Source organism: Chamaea fasciata, unplaced genomic scaffold (assembly GCF_029207755.1).
Source record: "Chamaea fasciata isolate MVZ Bird 193981 ecotype frontalis unplaced genomic scaffold, bChaFas1.0.hap1 SCAF_27, whole genome shotgun sequence".
Taxonomy (NCBI): Eukaryota; Metazoa; Chordata; class Aves; order Passeriformes; family Sylviidae; genus Chamaea; species Chamaea fasciata.
In genome coordinates this window covers 737989-756178 of record NW_027094112.1, presented here as the reverse complement: position 1 = coordinate 756178, position 18190 = coordinate 737989, and the positions used below count along the sequence as shown (strand labels likewise).

At 60.9% G+C, this 18190-nt stretch overlaps 2 protein-coding genes across 3 annotated transcripts; both read left to right on the top strand.

Annotated features, from left to right (window-relative positions):
• The first annotated feature begins 5016 nt into the window (after positions 1 to 5016).
• Positions 5017 to 9103, top strand: PRR29 (proline rich 29). The gene is made up of 6 exons (XM_066205219.1): positions 5017 to 5094; positions 5510 to 5627; positions 7563 to 7678; positions 8332 to 8471; positions 8555 to 8625; positions 8776 to 9103. Exons 1-6 carry the CDS (start codon positions 5017 to 5019, stop codon positions 8805 to 8807), a joined length of 555 nt encoding a protein of 184 aa, XP_066061316.1. The 3' UTR covers positions 8808 to 9103.
• Positions 9104 to 9554: 451 nt separating this feature from the next.
• LOC136301764 (1-acyl-sn-glycerol-3-phosphate acyltransferase alpha-like) lies at positions 9555 to 17028 on the top strand. 2 transcript variants are annotated; one of them, XM_066204960.1, is made up of 8 exons: positions 9555 to 9657; positions 9821 to 10169; positions 11229 to 11911; positions 14203 to 14336; positions 15361 to 15536; positions 15641 to 15736; positions 16038 to 16110; positions 16293 to 17028. In XM_066204960.1, the coding sequence occupies exons 3-8, from the start codon at positions 11724 to 11726 to the stop codon at positions 16514 to 16516; spliced, it is 891 nt and encodes a 296-aa protein (XP_066061057.1). In that variant the 5' UTR covers positions 9555 to 9657; positions 9821 to 10169; positions 11229 to 11723; the 3' UTR covers positions 16517 to 17028. The 2 variants fall into 2 exon arrangements, with proteins under 2 accessions (XP_066061057.1, XP_066061056.1); XM_066204959.1 differs by having other exon boundaries at positions 9555 to 10169.
• Positions 17029 to 18190: the final 1162 nt, after the last annotated feature.

The following is an 18190-nucleotide window of genomic DNA, read 5'->3' as shown; positions in this document are numbered from 1 at the left end:
ACAGAAAAAAATAAAATAAATTCTGTGTCTGTAAATATATAAATATGCATAAAATAGATATAAATATGTATTGTGGATATGTAAAATAAATCTATTTATAGAATTCTCCCTTCTGGAAAGCCCCAGCCCCCTCAGCAAGGGGAATTTTGACTCAAACGTCACCATTTTAATTATTTAAATAATGGGACCCCAATTTCCGGGGAGACTTTAGGGGTCCCATCCCCGATGTTGGGGGGGGGTCTCTATAGGTCCCATCCCCCGTTTTGGGGACACTTCTGGGGGTTTCTGGGAGCTCCATCCCCAGTATTAGGGGAGATGTTTAGGGGTCCCATCCCCAGTTCTGGGGGAGTCTCATTAAGAAGTTCTCTGTAAATGAGATCACCCTAAAGAAGGCGGATGGAGGAACCGGGTCCGCAATAACTGTCGTTTGCCGAAATGCGGAGGCAAAGGCGGAGCCCGAGGTTCTGTTGACACCAAAGCTGCCGAGGCCGGGCCAGGTTCATTAACATCTGAAATGGAACCACTCAAATGAATCGTTTAGTTTTCCAGCAGCCCAGAAACTCTTGGGACGGACCCTAAGGCCCGAATTAAACCGTCCCTGCTGGAAGAACCCCCTTGGCACCACCCCCCGGGGCTGCTCTGGGGGGGCGCTGGCCTCCCGGTGTCCCAGGTGTCCCCACAAGGCCCCTTTGGGGCCGTCTCGTGGCAAAAGGGCTGCGGGCTTTGTCCCCAGGCTGGGAGGAGGCCGGCCTGGTTGGAAGGCCAGAGGAAATCGGGAAAGCATCGCTGTGGGATGGGAACCCCTCTCCCCTTTCCCAGGAGGATGGAGAGCCCCAGGGCTCCTTCGGGTGGTTCCCAACCCACACATTCCCGAGCTGCTCCCGAACTTCCTCCAGCGAGGAGGAGCTGGGACAGGCGGTGGTGGCCTGACCTCCTTCCCGGTGCGGGGTGACCAGCCCAGCCCTGCTGGCCTTGGGACGTTGTCCCCTTTGGCAGGAGCAAGAGGGAAAGAAACGAGGACAAGCTCTGGATTGCAAAGCCCGGACCCAAATCCTGCCCGCTCGGGGGGTCCCATATGGGGTGGCGGTGTCCATTCATGTGGCAGTGACAGTGGCAGTGGTGACAGGGAGACAGGACAGGAGGATTCGCCTCGGGCACACGGCTGTGGTGTGGCAGCACGGCCCCGGTGGCGCGGAGCGGCGGTTGTGTCCCTGCCGAGGCCCCAGGGAATGTCCCCAGAGGCTGCCCCGCAGCCACGGGCGTTCCCATTGATCCCGCCGGGAATTAGGGATGACTCCGCTGTTTCCAAAGCAAAGGAAGTCACTGACGGGACTCCTCCTGCAGGTGACAAACGCTCATTTAGGGAGGGCTGGGATCACTGATTGTGCTGCCTCCGCCCCACCAGGCATGCATCCAGGTGAGGCCACCGTCACCGCCCCCGCCAGCTGCCTCTTCCTGGATTTTGGGCTCCGTGGAAGGAAACAAGTCTGGGAAGGGAAATTCGGAGGAAGAGGAGCCCTCGATGGCTGGGTGACAGCTTGGGGACGATGAAGATCAAAGCACTGGCAGCGCGAGATCTCCTGGAAAGGGAAAGGGGATTTTTTGTAGTTATCGTTCAAAATAAGGAGCTCAAACCCGTTCACAGTTCCGGACACAGAGAGCGTCCCCAGAGGTGTGTCCAGAGTGCCTGAATGTGACGGCGTGATGGTGAACAGCCCGGGGGACAGCAGCTCCCACACCGCCACCCCACAGCTGGGGTTCGTCCCCGTGTGCAGTGACAAACTGCTCTGGGACTGGTTTTTGGAGCCCCTGGGAGGCGGCAGGGGCTGGGGGGGGTGTGTTGTCTCAGCGGTGCTTTCTTCATCCCCGAGTCTTGGGCAAGGCTGATCCTGCCGGGGTTTCCTCACCTTGGGAATCTCTCTGGCTCCGCTTGGTCTCCTGGGAAGGGAAGTGGCACAAGGGATGTGCTGTCAGCTCCAGGGCAGCCCAGGGCTCGGTTCCTCACCTTCCCGGTGTTCCCGGTGCTCCCGGTCTGACCTGTCACCATGCCCTGCCTCTGCTCTGTTATTCTGCCTGAGTTGGTTGATGCCCCGCAGAGAGGGGCTGGATCCCACTGATCCCATTCCAGGAGCTGTAGCAGCACCCACGTGGTCCAAGGGGTGGCAGAGGGTCCCTGTCCCTCCTGTCCCCATTCCAAGGCCTTGGTCCTGAAAAGCAAAATTCCTGGTCCAAAGCCCAGCTCCTGGGACTCACCCTGTGCCCCTCCCTGGGCTGGGTGTAGGGGCGAGTTTTGGAGGGTTTCCAGAAGAAATCCCAGAGGTGCTGCAAGAGAGGGGCTCCAGAGCTTCCAAAGGGAGCAAATCCTCTGCTGGGCATCCTCAGGGTGTCCTTGGAACTGGGTGGCTCTTGCAGGGGACAGCAGGATCCATCCCCACGGAGCTGGAGAATCCTCTGATCCCTCCTGGGTCTTCCCAGGGGATGTTTTATGTGTCCCCACCAAACACTCCAAGGTGGGAACACAAACCTGTCCAGGGCTGTCACCTCTCCCAGTGTGGGTGTCACATGAGGGCTCAGCAGAGGTGGCACCTCCAGCTGGGACATCATTCCTCCCTAGGGAAGATGGCCTGGGCAGTGTCCTGGGCACAGCACAGCAACAGCTGCCATTGTCCCCGTCCCACCTGCCTCAGCATTGTCACTTCCCTCTGCTCTCCGGGCCAGTTCCTGTCCTGTCACTCAGGTCCCTCTGGCCGTGGATCCTCCTGCTCTTCCAACGGGCCTGGAGCGCTCCCTCCCTGGGACTGTCCCCACCCTGACCTGCAGCCCTAATTCTGTGGCCCTGGGCTTTGAAGAGGTTTAGGAGTTGGGCTAATGGGATGTTCTGGGGGAATTGAAAAGGGACAGGGGACAAGGGATGGACAGGGGACAGGCTGGGGTCAGGCACAGCCCAGAGCTGAGCCCGGCCTGAGCCCTGTCCTGCTGCCCAGCACACTCGGGGCCAGCCTTGCTTCTGCTTGCTTTGGCTCAAGAAAACTTCCCCAAATCCCTTCTCTTTCTTCCTTCTTTCTCCTTCTCCTTCTTTCTTCTTCTCCTCTTTCTCTCCTCCCCTCTCTCAATACTAACCCCCCAGAGGGGCTCAGGCTGCCATGGGGTGGCTGAGGACATTCCAAGCAGGTCCCTCTCACCCTGCGTGTCCCACCCCCGGCACGAAGCTCCCTTAGACTCCTCACCCCCATGCCGATGCCTGAATCCCTCCTAAGGGGAGATAAAATCGGGATCAGCCCAGCCGGGCTCTGCCAAAACGGGCAGGAAGCAACACAGTAATTAAATGGGCAAATAATGGGAATTTAGGATTATAACAAAAGGCAGAAAAGCAATCCAGAGGGGGTCGGAAAAATTAGGAACACGGAGAAAAGTCCAATCAAGCAGAAAATAGCCCGGACTGGAGCCAAGGGCTGGGGGCTGAGGCTGCTGGGCTCCGAGCCCGGGGGGAGGATTTTGGGGGGGTCTCCGGTGCCGTTCTGGGGCAGAACGAGAGTTTTGGGAGAGATCTGTTCCCGAGCAGAGCTGGCCGCGGGCTGCAGCCCTGGGAAAAGCTCCCAGATCTGCACAGGGACACGGCAGGTCTGGGATGTGATATCCATGGAAATCTCCCAGAGGAGCGACCTGGGAATTGCGGCTGCGGGGGGGACGTGCCTGTGGCTGGGGGACCGGGGGGACAGAGTGGATTTTGCTGGAATTCAATGTTTCGTGCGGATTCCCCACTCCCAGGATTTCCTGGGATGAGCCGGGGACACGCTGAGGTTTCTGCCAGGGGGAAAGCAGGAGCTCGTTGTGCTCTGCTGGGCACAAATCCCCTTGGGAATATCCTGGGAAGGAGCCGTGCCAGGGGTCTCTGGGGCTCCCGTCTCAAATACTGGGGAGATTTTGGGGGAGGGTTCTGTGGTCCCCACCCCCAATTTTGGGAAGACTTTTGGAGGTCTCTGGGGTTCCTACCCAAATTTCAGGGAAGATGTTTGGTTCCCACCCCCGGTTTTGGGGAGATTTTGCCGTGGTTCTGTGACTCCCATCCCCAGTTTTGGGGGGCTTTCTGAGGGTCTCAGCCCAAGTTTTGAGGAGGCTCCAGCTGTTCACTCTCAGGTTTCCTCGGGGAATGCAGTGGTTGGTCACTGCATCCCTGGGGACGTGGTGCAGGGAGCTGGGAGACAGCCCCGTGGGACCCGGCGGGGTGACACGGACATCCCAGGGACCCCAGGTGGCACCGAGGCTGTGACATCCTGGGGACAAGCCCTCAGGTGACACTGAGGCTGTGACATCGGGGGGAGCAGCGCTGGGGTGACACTGGGGCTGAGTGATATCCCGGGGACCATCCCCAGTTTTGGGGAGACTTTGGAGGGCCCAACCCATATCTGGGGGGAACTCTGGGAGTCCCATCCCAACCGTGGATTTAGGGGTCCCAGGCCAATTTTGGGGAGACTTTTGGGGGTTTCTAGGAGTACCATCCTCCAGTATTAGGGGAGATGTTCAAGGGTCCCATCTTCAGTTTTACAGAGGTCTCTGGAAATCCCATCCCCAGTTTTGGGGAGACCTTGAGGAGGTTTCTGTGGTTCCCAACCCAAATTCCAGTTGAGAATTTTGGAGGTCTCTGGAGTTGCCACCCAAATTTTAGGAGAGACTCTGGGGGTCCCATCCCCAGTTTTGGGGAGATTTCATTAATCCAATGTTCCCCCCCCCCCCCCCCCCCCATTCCCTAATGAGGCTCAGATCCCATTAATTACTCCTCTCACTCCCCTCACCAGGAGACACGAGGGTCGGGGACACGGCCCAGCCCCGTGGGGACACACGGACACCCCAGCCCAGCATCCCCAGGACCTTTCCCGGGGATTTCCTGCCGGGAAAACCAGCCCGGGGACATTCCTGGCGCGGCCAAGCCTCCCTCCGGGCAGGGTTTGTTTCTCCCGGGAGCCCTGGAGACGATCCCGGCTCCCGCCGCAGCTCCGCTGCCCCCGCACCCGAGCCATGGCGGGCGGAGCGGCCGGGGACCCCCGCGGGCTCTGCGGGGACCCCCCGGCAGGGCCCTTCCTTGTCCCCGGCAGGGTGAGCCCCGGAGCGCCCCTGCCTCTGGATTTATGGGATAAGGGTGGAGGGGGGTTGCGGTCGGGGGTTTGGGTGGGCACTGGGGTGCTCTGCGGACCCCGAAAGGCCATCCTTGCACAGGCACCTGTCCCCAGGGACTCTCCAGGCCTGGAAGTCACCCAGGATGGGAGGCCGGGATTCCTGGGAAAACCAGGGGAGAGCAACCATTCCCTTCTCCAGGGCTCCCGTGCTGCTCCCCCCGGGCCACCTGCTCCTCCCGCCACCAGCCCTGTCCCCTCCTTTCTCGCCACCACCCCCGTCCCCTCTCCTCCCCGCCACCAGCCGTGTCCCCTCTGTCCCTCCTGCCCCGCTGCCAGGACGCTGAGTTAACCGGGAATGTGCAATCCCGGCTTTTCCTTGCCCTCCTGCCCTGCAGCTCCGCGCCGTGGGATCGCCCCCCGGAGCCGTTCCCGTGTCGCAGCCGCCGGTGCTGATCCTGCAGCAGCTGCCCGGGCCCGGGGCCGCCCCCGCGGGACCCCCGCCCGTCCGGGGAGGTGAGTGCGGGCAGAGCTGCGGGAGGGCAGCGCCGAAGCCGGCTTGACTTCAGCCGCGCCTTGCTCCCAGCCTTTTCCAGCGTGACAGGCAGCGCGGCCGAGCCACGCTCCGGAGCGTCCGTCCCCTCCTTGGATGGATGTGCGGCCCCACGAGACGAGATTTTTCGGGGTTTTACCAAGTCCTGGCTCCTGGGGAAGAGTTTGGGGCTGGTGTTGTTTTGTTGTGGTGGTTTTTTTCTTTTCTCTCTTTTCTTTTCTTTTCTTTTCTTTTCTTTTCTTTTCTTTTCTTTTCTTTTCTTTTCTTTTCTTTTCTTTTCTTTTCTTTTCTTTTCTTTTCTTTTCTTTTCTTTTCTTTTCTTTTCTCTTTTCTTTTCTCTTTTCTTTTTCTTTTCTTCTGAAATTCACCTGTTTTTGTTCTCCAAAGCCCCATTTCCTGCAGGCATTCCCAGGGAAAGCCAGGGTGCCACGGGCCCCTTGGATTTGCGAGGTGGGGTTGAGTGGGAGAGGAAGCCTGGGCTGTGCCACTGTCCAGAGGGGCTTCACCCGACCTCGTGCCCCCAGAATCATCTGGGCTGGGGGGGCTGGCAGCAGGGCCAGGGGGCTGTGGTCACTGGGGACAGCAGGGACAGGGACTGTGGTCACTGGGGACACATTATGGGCAAAGTCACCTTGTGCTGTCGGGAGCGGGAAGGTGGAGCTGTCCTTAAAAATCCGGGGAGGAAAAAAGGTGCTGAAAATCAGAGTGGAAAGAAAACAGAGACCCAGTCCGGGCCCCGTGGGATGGGTGGGATCCATTCAGAGCCACCTGCATTCTGTGTCCCACCCCTGGGTCTGTTCCTTGCTGCTGGAGCTGGCTCAGCAGCGTCCCAGGATGTGCTGGAATGTTCCTGGCTGCAGGAGCAGCCACCTCCTGGTGTCCTGGGAGCCCAGCCTGGCAGCTCTGGGATCTGGCACATGGAGTATGGGGTGGTTCAAACCCTTTTTTACTCCAGGTCATGGAACCAGGGAATCCCAGAATGGTTTGGACTGGAAGGGTCCTTAAGGATCGGCCAGTTCCAGCCCACTGCCATGGGCAGGGACACCTTCCACTGTCCCAGGCTGCTCCAAGCCCTGTCCAACCTGGCCTGGGACACTGCCAGAGATCCAGGGGCAGCCACAGCTGCTCTGGGTGGATGAAGCCAGCAGGATCTCAGGGGAATCCAGCAGGTTTATGGGAATTTTCCTGGGGAATTTCATACCTGTAGAAAATGGGGATTTTTTGGGGGGCTGCAGAGCCCGATTTGGGGCTTCCTCTGTATGGATTGGCCTCAGCAGCCACCCTCAGTGTGGCCATCCGGCCACGGGGACAGGGACACTGCTCTGGGCACAGCTCGTGTGGAGCCAGGCAGGGGTGAGAAGGCACTGAGCACCCCACCCTCCTCCTCACCCGGATCCCAGGAGTGGGGATTGGGGTCCTGGGATCATCCACATGGTGCAGCCCCAGCTCCTGCCCCTTTGGGGTGCTCTGAGCCCTGTGCAGAGAGCAGAGCTGACCCTGGCATGCTCTGGGCCACCCCAAGGATGCTCCCTCTGCCAGCTGGTGCTTCCCAAGCCCCTGAGCACTTCAGGTTGGAGAAATTCTCCCCAGAATGGGTGGAAAGTCAGGTGCCTCCAGGCCCAGTGATCACCCCTTGTGAGCCAGCCCAGCTGTTCAGTCACATTTGCAAGGAAGAAAAGGCTCAAATACGGCAATTTTTCAAGCTTTATCCAAGCAAAATAATCTTTAAACACCACACGGGGCTTCCAAACCAGGGTGGGGGAATTCTGGCTTTGCTCCCGCTGCTTGGGAACAGGGAGGAGCCTTGGGGCCGCCCCATCCCAGGCACTCATCCCAGGCTCTGCTCCTCCTGCCCTCCCTCTGCTCCCTCTGATGCAGAATCTCCAATTCTCCGGCAGATTTGATGGAGTTGATGCTGATCCAAACCTCCCAAATGCACCAGCTGCTGATGCACGGCCTGGCTGTGGCAGCTCTGATGCCCCTCGGTGTGGGGCCGGCCCCAGCCCCCGCCCAGGTGAGGCTCAGGGGGTCCGGGTGGGCAAAGGGACCAAGGAGGGGGCAGAGGCACCTTCCCAGGGCTGTCCATGGGGGTGGGATCACCTCATCCTGCTTTGGGACCCTCTGGGTGCAGCACCCGGCTGGTCCCAGCCCAGCTCAGAGCAGCCTTTGTGGTTTTGGGGCTCTGTGGTGGTTTGAGCCCCAGCTGTGACAGCTCGGAGCCCATCCAGGGCCTCGGGCAGAGCTTTAGCCCAGCTGGGAAGAGCCAGGACCCTCTGGAAGCATGGCCCAGTCAGGCAGGAAGGCCCTGCAGGGGCTGCCATTTAAAAATCCATCTTGAACCAAACCCATATGAAACATTTCACCTCCTTGGGGAGGACAGTGCTGCTTTTGGGGCAGGGCTGGGCTGTGGCAGCCGCTGAGCTCGCTGCCAGCTGGCACCTCTGGGCCCTCACCAGTGTCTCAGACGGAGCAGAGAGGCTCTTCCCACGGGCTTTTGGTCCCACCTGTGGGGCTGCCACCCCGCTGTGTCCCCAGCAGCCGCTTTCCAAAGCCACGGCGGGGCTCTGTGTGGGGCTGAGCCCACAGGGCGGGAGCAGCCGGCTGCCATCCAAGGGAAGCGGCGCTTTGGGAGCCCCGGGGCAGCTCTGCCTCTGTCCGTCCCCGCAGGCGCTGGCGGGGCCTTCGCAGGGCGAGGAGGAGGAGGAGGAGGAGGAGGAGGCCGTGGTTTTCCACCATCACTACATCCCCTGGCCCGCCCCCGGCCCGCGCCCCGTGCGCTTCCTGCGCTCCTCACCCGGCAGCGAGGGGTGAGTGCCGGGGCTGGGGCACAGGTGACAGCACCTGAGGGACACCATCAATCCATCACTGACCCGTCCTTGCCCCTCTCCAGCAGAGCTGTGCCCCCCCCGCCGCCCCCCAGTGCCACCGGGACAGTGGGACCCGGCGTCCCCCCAGCAGAGGGTAAGGACACCCTGGGGGACATTGTCCCCACGGCCCCCGACAGCAGCAGCTTTCCCTCAAGCTGCCGTCATCCCCGGCTGAGCTTCCCTGCCCCCTGTCTCCACCCCACCCCACCCCAGGAATGGCCGTCAGTGCCCCTTCTCCCCACAGAGTACTACAGTGCAGAGGAGCAGGCGCTGTGAGCTCTGCTCCCCTCCATCCCGAAGATCTCACATGGCTGCTCCACGATTCCCATGGGTTTGGGGTGACAGGGCAGAGGTGTCCCAGCCCTGTCCCCGGCCCCGGTGACACCCCGATCCCAGCTGGGCGCTGTGCCCCCGCCAAGCCACGAGGCCGGGGTGGCACAGGCTGTGCCTTGTCCCGGTGCTTTGGCACGGGGGATGTCCCCAGCCCAGGTGGTTCCGGCCCTCATCAGCCCCTCCAGCTCTCAGTGCGGCATTGCCTGTAATTAATTTGCTTTGTTAAGAGAGCGCCCTGCTGTCGCTAATTAAGCATCTGTAATTACATGGGCTGGTGGCTCCGTGCCTGAATGCAGGGGCTCCCTCGGGGCTGGGGGGGCCCGGGGCCTCCTGCACCCTGTGGGGGGGGGTCTGTCAAAGCCTGGGGGTGCTGGGGTGGTCGGGGGGCTGGGGGGGGGTCTGTCAAAGCCTGGGGGTGCTGGGGTGGTCGGGGGGCTGAGGGGGGGGTCTGTCAAAGCCTGGGGGTGCTGGGGTGGTCGGGGGGGCTGGGTCTGTCAAAGCCTGGGGGTGCTGGGGTGGTCGGGGGGCTGGGGGGGGGTCTGTCAAAGCCTGGGGGTGCTGGGGTGGTCGGGGGGCTGGGGGGGGGTCTGTCAAAGCCTGGGGGTGCTGGGGTGGTCGGGGGGCCCTGTTAGTGCCTGGGGCTGCTGGGTGTGTGAGGGGGTGCTGGGGGGGTCTGTCAGTGCTTGGGGGGTGCCGAGAGGAGTCCTGGGGGTCCTGTCAGAGCCTGTGGGGATGAGGAGGTGCTGGGGCCGGTGCTGGAAGCTCCAAACTGGGATCTCCTGGCTGAGCACAGGTAGAGCTGGATCGTGGTGGGGATGTGGTTGGGAGAGCAGCCTGGAAGAGGGGAATCATGGAGTTTCCCAGGATTCAGAGACCCCTCTGCCCCCCAGGAAGCACAAGGAATTGGGGAGTGAATGCTTTTGGGTGCTGGGAGCTGTCCCCTGCTGTGCCCTTAGGGGGTTCCTGCAGAGCTCCTGGCAGGAGACCTCAGGGCCGGTGGTCTGGAGCTCCGTGGATGCAGAAAGGCACCTGAAACCCCCTCCTTGGCCTGCCCTGCCTCTCCTCTGCCCAGCGGAAGGCAGGATTTCCCTCCCCTGTGCTCTGCAATGGGCAGATCTTCCCCAGCCCGGCTCCTGGAGAAGCTCCCAAACGTGGAGCAGGAGGATCATGTTGGATTCCAGTGGGAGGATCCAGCTCCTCCAGCTGGGAGGGACAGGAGGAAGCATCCAAAAGCCAAGCTGGGATTATGGGAGACCAGGCAGGTGCCCCCCAAGGGTTCCCACATGGACACAGAACGGGAAGGAGGTGAGGAGTCACCTGGAATGGGCTGGACAGGAAGGGTGGGCTCATCGAGGGTGACCCAATCTTTGCTTTAACATGAGAATAATGAGAGGAATGGGTGGGTGAAGCAATGGGCATTGCAACACCCCTGGTGGATGTAACCCCAGGGCTACTGGTCAAACTGGGGCACCCTCCTGCATGGCCAGAGCCTGGGGACATCTCTGTCACCTCCAGGGAACAGGGGAAGGCGTGGGTGGGAGAGCAGCCCTGGGCACAGCAGGGACAGCCGTGCAGACATGTTGGGCTGAGGGCAGGTCCTGCCAGCTGAGGGGCAGCGGCGCTGGGATGGTCCCAGTGGATGTGACACCTTCCCAGGAGTGGCCTGGGAGGACTGGGAGACCCCCAGAGACCCCGCAGGGGTTGTCACGGGGAGGCACGAGGGGATCTCACTGCTCACAGCTCCTGACCCAGGCTCAGGTCTGACCCGATGGCTCTGGGCAGCAGCACAGGGATGTCCCTCCTTTCCCCATCCCTGGAAGTGTCCCAGGCCAGGCTGGACAGGGATTGGAGCCACCTGGGACAGTGGAAGGTGTCCCTGCCCATGGCAGGGGGTGGCACTGGATAGGCTTTGAGGTCCTTCCCACCCAAACCGTCCTGGAATTCTGTGATTCCCTGATTTGGCCCATGGACCAGCGGGGCTGGGAGATGCTGCTGGGGGCTGACACCAGCCCAGTGTCCCTGCTGTGACAAGAACTCGGTTCCAGGAGTTTCCACAGGGCTGGCCTGGATCGTCTGTGCCCAGTGCAAGGCACCAGAGCAGGAGGAGAGGTTAATTATGGCCTGTGCTAATTGCAGCCATGAAAACACCTAATGTAACACAGCCCCTGGCTGCCAACTGGGCCAAGGGCTGGCACCTCCTGCAGCCCGGGCTGGCAGCGGCGGGTGGCAGAGCTCAGCCCCCAGGCACTGTGGGAACCTTGGGGACAGATGCTGGGCCTTGGGAGGGGAAGGGCAGAGGAGCTTCTGCTTCCCAATTTGAGAAGGGATGGGGGCACTGGTGCCACATTCCTGCTGTCATTCCAGGTGGGAGATGTCTTCCAATAATCTGATGCTCTGCAGGGTGAGGTTTGGGTGCCAGCAGGTGACTGTGAACAGCCTGGCTGGGGTGATGGCCATGGACCAGGAGCAGCTCCTGCTGTCCCCACCAGCTGAGACTCCCTTTCCCCGGGCTGGCATCCCCGTGGCCAGCAGAGATTCCCGGGACAGGGACACTTCGTGTGCAGCAGATCTGATCTTATCAATCTGGAGTCACTGCAATGGCTTTTAACAGCCCAGGAGGGCCCTGTCCGTGGTGACATCTCGGGTGACTCAGGGTCCCAGTGTGACTCACAGCCACTCTCCACCCTTGGGGGGGTGTCCTGCTCCACCTGAGCCGCTCCATCCCCGGGGATGAGATGCACAGCGAGCCTTCCCCTGGGCCAGCCCCGGCCGCCCACGCAGGATGCTCCTGATTCACCCGGCACGCTCCCGGCAGCCCCGGCCACATCCTGACCGTGGGCTGAGCTCCGGGGCGGCACCATGGACCTGCTGCTGCTGCTGCTGCACGGGCTGCTGCTCCTGCCCCTGGCAGCGCTGCTGCTCTACAGGTGCAGCCCCCGCTTCCAGTACCTCTGCAAGGTGGCCTTCTTCAACTGCTGGATCGTGGCCATGGCCACCCTGCTGTCCCCCTTCGCCGCCTTCCGGGGACGCTCCGTGGAGAACATGAAGTGAGTGTGGGCTGGGGATGGGGAGAGCTGGCTGGGGCTCGGCTCAGGTGGAGGAAATCTCGTGGTTTGTGGCCACAGGCTCTGTCCTGCCCTGGATGGAGCCACAGCTGGTGGCAGAGCCCTGGGGCCACGGCGAGGGCGGTGGTCACATCCATGGGGCAGTGAAGTGCATCCTGCGGTATGGGAGGTGCTGGCTGTGCCCAGGGAGGGCCACGCCGTGATGGAGTTGGGATTTGTGGTCCCTGAGGGCTGAAATAACATAGAAGGGATCATTCCGGGTCATGGCAATGTTGAGGCCATCACCTGTGTGGGTGACAGGGAGGGCTGGAGGTACCATCAGGGCAGGGGGCAAATACACCCCCAGTGCCGTGTCGCTGGTTTTGCCCATGGGAGACCCGAGAACAGCACTTTGGCAGAGGGACTGAGGGTGGAGAGGCCCTGGCACAGGTGATTCCATGGCTGCCCCATCCCTGGCAGTGTCCAAGGCCAGGCTGGATGGGACTTGGAGCAACCTGGGATAGTGGAAGGTGTCCCTACCTATGGCTGGGGGGTGATACTGGCTGGGTTTAAGGTCTCTGCCAACCCAAACTATTCCATACTTTTATGGTTTGGGATGTCCTGGTGCCATCAGCTGTCAGGGGCACAGCCGTGTCCCTGTCACAGCCGTGTCCCTGTCACAGCCATGTCCTGATCACAGCTCAAGCTCCCGAGGGTGGAAGCAGGGAGATAACATCAGTGAGTTGACATCGCTGTGCAACACCGGAGGAAGGTCAGGGTGTTGCAATCCCGTTGCTGGATTCCTGGGCAGGATGAGCACACCAGGAGGGATGTTACGATGTCACAGGGAAAACATCCCAGCTGGAGAGACTTAGGAATTGTGTGGAGCATGGTTGGAGGTTCGGTGTTATCAGTGGGAGGATCGCTGTTATCAGTCAGACGTTCGCTGTTATCAGTGGGAGGATCGCTGTTATCAGTCAGAGGATCGGTGTTATCAGTCGCAGGTTCGGGGTTACCAGGGGTGGTGCAGCCTCTCCCAGGTCCTTCCCGGCTGGAATGCTGGGTGCACACAGCATCCAGGGCTGCTCCAAAGCCAACGCTTCCGGCCTGCTGGAAATCCCCGAGGGAAGCAGAGTGACTCACCTGCCTTATCAGCGCTGCCTTATCTCGTCCCACCAACACTTCAGTGCCCGGCGCAGCACGCTCAGCTCCCTCTCCTCCGAATCCCAAAGCCCGCGGCTGGGAGCGGCTTCCCTGTCATTAGCCCTGGCTTTGGGGCACTGCTTCTCCTCGGCTGCTCAGGGATATCCCAGCCTGCGGCTCCCGAGGGATGGGGGCGATACCACGGACCCCCATCCTCCCTTCTCACCCCTGCCTGGTGCTGAGCCCTTCCCTGCCCCCTGGGGGCAGTGGCAGATGTGGGGACCCTGGCACAGACCCTCTGTGGATGGACAGTGCCCCATTCCAACACCGACGTGTCCCAGGATTTTATCTCCATGGCTGCTGGAATCCCTGGTGCTCCCTCCTCCCTCCATTCCTCTCGTTATTCTCATACTGAGCGTCACCCGTCGCTGCCATCCAGATATTGCCCTTCCTGTCCAGCCCTCCCGGGATGTGACACCTTTTCCTCTCAGATCCATCTCTTCCCGACACTGCAGGCCCGGTGGAGAGATTCGCGATTCCCCTAAGGAATGTATCCGGGCTGGTTTTCCCTTCCCCCTGCAGCACAAGGCTGTGCAGGGGCTGTCCCTGCAGTCACCCACGTCCCTGGGGATCTGCCTGTCCCTCTGCCACCCATCCCCGGTGCTCATCCTTCCCCAACTCAGCTCCCCTCAGCCGGGATCCGGCTCTGGCTTCAGGAGTCTGGGATGTGGATTTCTGTCCACACGCGGATCCAGCTGAGCACATGGGGAAGCTCCCCCGGGAAGAGAGAGTTTGTCCTCGTTGGGATGTGAAGATCCCATCCCCTCCTTCTCTCTCTGCTTTCCCATCATCCCTGGATATCCAAATCCTGTTTTTTCACTCCCACCCTTGAGAGTGACCTCGTGCTGGTCACTCTCCCCCCCCCCCCCCCAGCAGCTCCTTCTGCTCTGAGCCAGGAGCCGGGCCCCGCTCAGGTGGGAACCAGGTGAGTTCCGAGCCTCACAGGCTGCGAGTGTGGGAGAAATCCAAGCATCCCTGAGCCCGGGTCCAGCAGAGCAGCCGCAGCCCGGCCCAGCCCGCCCGCCCCGGCCGCTGCAGATCCGCTCCCCACCCGTGTCCCTCCGCCTTATCTCGTCCCTTATCTCCGGCAGGCTCCTGCGCGCCGCGCTCCTGCCCCTCAAGCGCTTCTACGGCATCAGGATGCGGGTGCGGGGCTCGGAGCGGCTGCGGCTGCCGGGGCCCTTCGTGATCGTCTGCAACCACCAGGCTTCCCTCGACCTCATGGGTGCGTGCGGGGCAGGGGGGACCCTCTGCGGGCTCCGGGGGGGCTCCAGCATCGCTCTGGGGAGTCAGCACCGGGATTAGGGCTGAGATGTGTGGTGGGAACGGGCCAGGAAAGCTTTTGAGACAGGGCTGTGCTGCAGGGAGAGGAGGGACAGCAGGAGGTGATGTCACAGGGTGGTCCTGGGACTGGGGACAGCCTAAAGTCCTTTAAGTCAAGAGTCAAAAAACCCCAACCTGGTCCTATATTAGGGTATAAAGGATTAATTCTGTGCACTGATGTAATTTGGGCTCTCCAGAGGGTTCCTCTCTGCAGTCATCACCTCTCAGGGCTGATTGAGCTGCAAAACTTATTCCTGATATCCCGCCAGTTTGTCCAACCTGGGAAGTTTAATTCCAAGCACTAAATAATCTTCCAAAGTGATTTTTGTACTGCAAAACTTACTCCTGATATCCAGCTGGTTTGTCCAGCGAGGGGAGCTCAGCTTCCAATCAGTTTTCCAAGACGATTTTTCTGCTGCCCATCTCATGGGGCTGGGAAGGCGTTAATGTGTCATAGTTGTGGGTTGGCTGTAACATGTCTTTCGGGTTTGCTGATTTCAGGGCAGATGTAGTGCAGGAAAAGGGGTGGGTGCAATGAAGGGCCTGAAAAGTAAGATCACTTGAATAAGAAATAAAATAGGGCCAATGCCCAGAAACCAAACACAGAACTCTCAGGACAAAAGCTGTATGGGGCGAACTCCCCAGACCAGAAATGAGGGGGGAGTGGCCATGTACAGGCTTGGGGGTAGAGGGTTCTAGAAACATGATCAAATATGGAACATTGACAACCAATAGCAGAGCAGAACTTAGGTTCATTAATGTAATAACTGCAAAGGCTCCTGGGAGGAATCTTCTAGCTCACCCTACATGAACAAAAGTCTCCCAGGGCTTGAAGTCGAGACCTGGAGTGTCAGGGGTGAGACTTAGCTGGCGCTGTGCCCGTGTCAGGCTGATGCCCACGGTAATGGATGTTATCCGTGCCCCAGGAATGGTGGAGGTCATTCCCGAGCGCTGTGTGCCCATCGCCAAGCGGGAGCTGCTCTACCTGGGCACGGTGGGCTGGGCGTGCTGGCTCAGCGGCATCATCTTCATCGAGCGGCACCGCAGGGACGCGGCCATCGGGGTCATCTCCCGCACCGCCGGCACCATGCAGAGAGAGAACGTGAGCACGGCTGCCTTTGGGGGGGAACGGCCCTGGGGTGAGGGAGTGTGGGCAGGACTCATCTGGTTGAGGGCCGGGGTCACCTCTGTCTCTGTCCCCTGCAGCTCCGTGTGTGGGTTTTCCCGGAAGGTACCAGGAACCTGGGCAGATCCATGCTGCCCTTCAAGCGTGGGGCTTTCCACCTGGCCGTGCAGGCACAGGTAAGAGCATCCTTATGGTCAAAGGTTGGACTCCATGGTCTTGCAGGGCTTTTCCAAAATGATTCCTCCTTCTTTGGCTCATCCTGGATGGAGTGGGGTGGGTGTGAACCCTGGGGCAGAGGGATGGGGGGGGGGTTTGGTCCCCAGGAATGGGGGGGGGGTTGGTCCCCAGGAATGGGGGGTTTGGTCCCCAGGGATGGATGTAGTGCTGGGCAGCACCAGGGAGAGACAGGCAGGAGCAAAATTCCCTCCTGGGGAGGATTCTGTCAGTGGGACGCCCCTGACCCTCCATGTCCTGCAGGTTCCCATTGTCCCCATCGTGATCTCCCCGTACTGTGACTTCTTCAGCTCCAAGGAGAAGAGATTCACCTCGGGTAAGGGATGGACAGGAATTCCCATGGCAGAGGGCAGGGCTGGCACTGGGGGTGAGGCACCTGGGGGGTGTCTGTGGGATGCTGAGGGGTGGGGAGGCAGCTGGGGTGCAGACGGGTCGAGGGAATATCTGGGTTTTGGTGGGATCCTTGAACACATCCCTGGCTTTTCCCCCCTCTCCCAGGGACCTGCACCATCCAAGTCCTCCCCAGGGTGGAAACGCGGGGCCTGAGCCCGAAGGATGTCCCTGAACTGACCGAGAGTGTCCACCAGGCCATGGCTGAGGCCCTGGCTGAGATGTCCAAGGGCGACCACGGGGACCAGGACACAGAGCAGCCTCTGCTGCGGCAGGGGGAGGACAGGGGCAGCCCCCAGGGCCAGGGGGACACAGCCGGGAGCAGCCAATAGGCAGAGGGAGCGAGTCCCTCGGGGACAGCAGGGAGGTGTCCCTTGTCCCCTGAGGAGGTGTCCTGCAGCCCTGCCACCGCCCCGGCAGGACGGTGCCCTAAGGGGAGCAGAGCAGGGCAGGATGGGGACCAGGCAGCACCCCCGAAACAGAGCAAGGTGCCCCCTAAAGCTCCTTGTTGTGACTGTGCATTCCCTGGATCTCCCTCTGCCAGGCCTGGAGCTGCGGCTGTCCCCCAGGATGGCTCCTGCCTGCTCTCTGGGCAGGGCAGGGATGCTCCAGGCAGGGCTGGGCGTTCCCAATCCCATTTTCCACTCCTGGCTGTTGGGTTCCCCATGGATTCTCCTTCCAGAGGCTCCTACAAGCTGGAGATGCTGTTTGGGTGCAGCCAGCTCTGAGGAGGGGCACAGAGTGTGTGGCCTGGGGCGGGGGACACGTGGTCCAGGGGAGGTTGTCGGGTGGGGAGAGCATCCTTGGAGCTGAGCTGTGAGCCAAAGGTGGGACATTAAAGAGTGTGGAGCTGGTGCCGTGTCCTGGCTGTGCTGAGGGCGCTGAGGGGGGTCCATCTCCTCAGGGAGACTGCATCCCTGCACATGGAGCATCCCCATGGCTTCTCCAGGCCTGGTGTGAGGAGCACATGGCAGGGTGAGGGTTACACTGCTCTGGGTCTGTCCCTGAGGGAGAGCTCTCCCTCCCTCAGTAAATGCACAAGAAGAGCATCCTCCCATTCCCAGCAACACCTGGACTGGGCCCACCTGGAGGCGCCTCTCCGTGGGCTCTGAACCATGATCCATCTGACAGCTGGATGGTTCCCTGCCCGCAGGCAGGAATTTGGGATCTCCTGGCTCCTTCCCAGCTGAGCCGCTCCTGTGCCAGCACCCCAGGGTGGCAGCAGGACAGGGATGGGGCAGGTTGTGGCTGTCCCTTTGTGGGGGGCAGGGTGGGCAAGCTTTCCCCTCCCATCCTGGGATAAAACGTGCAAACCACGGGCTCAGAGCTCTGGTTTGGCATCATTCCTGCTCTCAGGAGCAGCTGGATTATGGAGGAAATCCTTCAAATCTGTTGCGATCGTCTGGCACCAAACAGCAGAGAGGCTTCCCACGAGGGACAACCCACGGGATCAGGAGATGTCACACGGACATGGCCAAGGACATAGGAAGGTCCCATGTCCCAGAAAAACTCCTTAATCCTTTCCTGCTTCCCAGGATCCCCAACAGGTGCCATGGTCTGTCATCTCTGAGCTGGCCTGGGGGTGCTTTGGCTGCCCAAAGTTTGGGTTTGGGGGGTTAAGCATCAGTAGAATCGTGGAGTACTTTGGGTGGGAAGGACCTCAAAGCTCATCCAGCCCCTGCCATGAGCAGGGACACATTCCACTGTCCCAGAGTGCCCCAAGCCCCACCCAGCCTGGCCTTGGACACTGCCAGGGATCCAGGGGCAGCCAGGGCTGCTCTGAGCAAACCCTTGTCCTGCCTGGAGGGCCGGGGCCCAGCCAGAGCCCTCCCTGGATTTTCCCCTGTCAGTGGGAGGTGAAAGCTTGAGGAGAAGGAAAGAACCTTGGAGCAGGGGCTCTGGGAACAACTTGCTGTTTCTGCTTCTCCAAGGCCTGCCCTGCCTGGCTGCCTTGGTTGCCCAGCCCAGGAGGGATTTCACAGCCGTGTGGATGTGGCACTCGGGGG

Coding starts and splice junctions, on each gene's coding strand:
- LOC136301764 (XM_066204960.1), top strand. CDS start 11,724: ATGGACCTGCTGCTGCTGCTGCTGCACGGGCTGCTGCTCCTGCCCCTG. Junction 11,912..14,202: donor CGCTCCGTGGAGAACATGAA/GTGAGTGTGGGC, acceptor TATCTCCGGCAG/GCTCCTGCGCGCCGCGCTCC. Junction 14,337..15,360: donor GGCTTCCCTCGACCTCATGG/GTGCGTGCGGGG, acceptor TCCGTGCCCCAG/GAATGGTGGAGGTCATTCCC.
- PRR29 (XM_066205219.1), top strand. CDS start 5,017: ATGGCGGGCGGAGCGGCCGGGGACCCCCGCGGGCTCTGCGGGGACCCC. Junction 5,095..5,509: donor CCTTCCTTGTCCCCGGCAGG/GTGAGCCCCGGA, acceptor CCTGCCCTGCAG/CTCCGCGCCGTGGGATCGCC. Junction 5,628..7,562: donor ACCCCCGCCCGTCCGGGGAG/GTGAGTGCGGGC, acceptor ATTCTCCGGCAG/ATTTGATGGAGTTGATGCTG.